The following is a 3,619-nucleotide window of genomic DNA, read 5'->3' on the forward strand; positions in this document are numbered from 1 at the left end:
GGGGGGGGGGAAGGGGGGAAGGAGAAAAGGCAATGGTCAGTCAAAACCAAAGAGAAACAACAGGAGATAGGGCTGCCTTGGGGATTCATGTCACTGTGTAAGAGCCACGGCAAGAAATAATAATGCTTTGGCAATCCATATATCCAAGTCCTCATGAATTTGGATGCTCAATGAATCAATAGAATTTTGCAATTTGTTAAGTCTGAGAAGTTTACAGAGGAAATCAGGAGATCTATTTCAGTTGCTGAATAAGCAAGAGACAGAAAAATGATTTGTCTGAAGTCATCCAACAAGCAGTAATAGACCAGAGAAAACCAGCTCCTGCCCACCCCTGTCTCAGGCTTTAGCTAGTCACCTCTGCTTACATATGGAAGTCCAAATAGATGGTGGGTTCAGGAGAGCTTTGCAGAAAGGCTGCAGGCTGACATGCTACATTTGTAGTTCTGAGAAGGAAGATGTCTGGCTAGACTAACTATCCAGAACATTCCTCTCCTGCCAATGAAACATTTTCTGGTTCTGTCTTGTTCAGTTGCTTTAGGGTGCACTGGATGGGGAAAGCGTCTCCCTGGAGCACTAATGTAACACAGTGTTGAATTCTGATTAGTGATCACATATCTACTAGTCTAAAAATGTGCACAAATGGTTACTTACCCAAATTTTTGTAGCCCCTTCCATTAATCTCCACCGAAGATTAACTAACTACAAACAACTTAAGCACCCCCAGCCTTCCACTGGGCTGCTTAAGTCTTTCTAATCCACAAAGTTGTAAACAATTTTTATTTGTTGGCAGAGATTTAAATCCTCCTATTTTTGTACGTCAGCCAACTCACAGGACTAATGGATGAGTTAAAGAAAGTTAGACTTCTGGTCGTCAAGGGTAGCTGACACTGACTTTTAGCTAAGAAATTATCCAAGATAAAACCAAGTATTGCTCCATTCCAACATGGATCCTATGACTACAAAACATTTCACCAATTTTTGGCTTTTTACCAATTTACAAGTATATAATTAATTGTTGGAAAACATAAGGGAGTTGTGAGAAGTTCAGTCCAGGAGCAGGGAGACAGAGATGTGGGATTCTTGGCCCAGCACTGTTCATGGACAGGCGGCTGCTTCCTCCCCCTGTCTGACTCCTCCTTCTCTGCTTACTGCTGAGAAATCTCTCCAGTCTAACGAGGACCCACACTTCAGTGTTTGAGCTTTCAAGTGTTCAACAACAAACAACTTCAGCAGAAAAGAGCATTTAGGAACTTGCTTCTCTTACCTCAAGTCTGGTTCTGTCTACATCTTTTAGTATTTTATTTCTCCCTCTGTTGGTCACCATGAGTATTTCATATGGAAAAATCTGTTAACAACGTATAAAAGGGGGAAAAAGAGATGTATTTATATTCTAAAGCAAAAAGAACACAATGTGTCTCATTTGCATAACCACACAAACATTTGGTTTCTTTTTCAAAGGAAATCACAGCACTTTTGTCCCCTGAAGTTGTATGAAAGACAAGCCCAATCTGGACATAGCAAGAACTTGTTTAGTATCAAATTGCCTCATATTGTAGAGCCACTGTGTACTTGCCCACGTGGCATATAATACAGCTGTCTTTGGTCAGACAGTTTGCTCTAGTCAACATTACCTTCTCATCCAGCAAAGTATAAACTTAAAGAGTTTATTAAGGTATTTATCACTCATTGGTCTAACTAATGGTTGCCAAAGTGTAGACAGCTCTAAGGAAGCAGATACTTGGCAGACTTCTAAAAATTAACCACATGAAAGTACATCAGAAAAAGTATCAACTCTGAATGAGAAAGATATTGATTAGTGGGGGCCAGTGCATTTATAAAAATTCATCAAATTATTTTCTTTGCCTTTTTGGATAGTTAAAGAATTCAAACAACTGCCCACTGTGCTTGCTGGCTGTGCCATACGTACATAGATTAAAGGAGATACTTTTGTAGACATATCTGTCTTACACGTCTTCACCTGCTCCAGAAGAGTATGTGTCCAGCACATCTCCCATTACATTTCCCTTGTTTTCCCTTTACATTGCAAAGAATGTCCAGAATTTATACAAATCAGTTATTGGCCAATAATCAATTCCTGAATGCATAAATGATTTTAATTCAGTTTTACAAGTTCTCTGTTTGAATTCTCTGTAAAATTATAACTTTCAGTGAGTCTCAAATCACAGTTTAATCCAACAGAAACAATGCTGCTTAGAAAGGATTTCAGAAAACCATGTACCTTCCATGTACCTTAAAATAAATTTCTGGAATCATCCCTGGCAAATAAAACTCTGCTTTAGGATTTTTGTTCTTGGGCAGACACTTCCTCAAATGTCTGGAATGACCCAGGAGAGCTCCTGTTCCATCTGACAGAGCCTCCCTGTAGCTCTTCCCATTGCATGTCTCTGCAGAGCAGGCGAACCACATTCCCAGTGAGGTCCTCACCCAAACCCCACTGAAGTCAATTAAATTCTTCTGCCGACTTCAGTGGGGATGATCTCAGTCTTTATTGTTATTTATGAGTCTTGTTTACTCTCCTGGAGAGACAGCTGAGCTACTATCAAATGCTATTTATTCAATTATTTTAACATCAGAAGAAATTAAACCTAAACAACTTCTGTGCAGAACTAGGCAATTAAGGTCATTCCATTGTCAAGAATTATCCCAATGAACTTTTCAGAAATGTAATAAATAAGATTCAGGCATCAATGAACACACCACTGAGTTTATTGTAAGTAATAATAATCTAAATAATATGTGCTTACATACCAATTGTGAGATAAGATTCTTAGGAGATTCTGACATTGTCACAATTGTACAATTAAGTCTATACTTTGAAGTACATTATGTTTGATACTGGAAACAGCTACCATATACAGCATTATAGGAAGCTAAAATGTAACTTTTCATATTTAAACAGGCAGAATTTAAGTCAAAGTCTACGGTCATTAGTACATTTTATATTTAGATATTCACAACAAGACATGTCTCAATCTGGGGTGGCAGGATGCACAAATTCTGTCCCTTCTGGAGAACCGTTTGTTAAGATTTGGTTATTCTTAAGTTTGCTAATTTTCACTTTTCACATGTTTCATGCTGACTTTGAGTTGGCTTCTTTTACTTTATCAGGTTCAAGTTAGTGTTGGACCACTGACATGAATAAAAATACTGCCAATTCACACAGACTGAGGGTCTAGCATCACCTTTATAAACATCAACAGAAAGTGACCTGTTAGCTCATGAAAATTCCCATAAATTTTATCACTAATGATACTGACAGAATTTGTCACCCAAAATAACATTCCAAATCACTGGGTGCATCAACAGCAGTGGTGCCTGTAAGATTTCTATTGATAAATTACTCAGAATAAAAAGTAGTATCTCAGGAGTTGGGGATGTCCCCAAGGTCTCATTTATATAATATATAAAAACACTTGTTAATATACATTGCACTGGGCTCTCAGCTTATAAAGCTAGGGTTATTGCCTTGTACAGTTTGTCTGGAGGCGACTCGGAAGCACAAGTAGTAACGTGGTTTGCAAAATGAGCTCCTCATTTAACTGCAGAAATGCTGATCCTCGTAACTCTTGCAAAACCATGACTTTTCAGAAGGTTCAGC

The 3,619-nt window shown here is 38.4% G+C and overlaps 1 protein-coding gene across 10 annotated transcripts in view; it reads right to left on the bottom strand.

Moving 5' to 3' along the window:
* The window catches only part of ABLIM1 (actin binding LIM protein 1), a 76,222-nt gene that overhangs the window by 631 nt on the left and 71,972 nt on the right, over positions 1 to 3,619 (bottom strand). For all 10 annotated transcript variants that reach the window (XM_029086206.1, XM_029086204.1, XM_029086203.1 and 7 more), the window contains one exon: positions 1,265 to 1,345. In XM_029086206.1, coding sequence (XP_028942039.1) covers positions 1,265 to 1,345 — 81 coding nt within the window. The remainder of the gene's footprint in view (positions 1 to 1,264; positions 1,346 to 3,619) is intronic.

Source organism: Antrostomus carolinensis, unplaced genomic scaffold (genome assembly GCF_000700745.2).
Source record: "Antrostomus carolinensis isolate BGI_N321 unplaced genomic scaffold, ASM70074v2 scaffold568, whole genome shotgun sequence".
Lineage (NCBI taxonomy): Eukaryota > Metazoa > Chordata > Aves > Caprimulgiformes > Caprimulgidae > Antrostomus > Antrostomus carolinensis.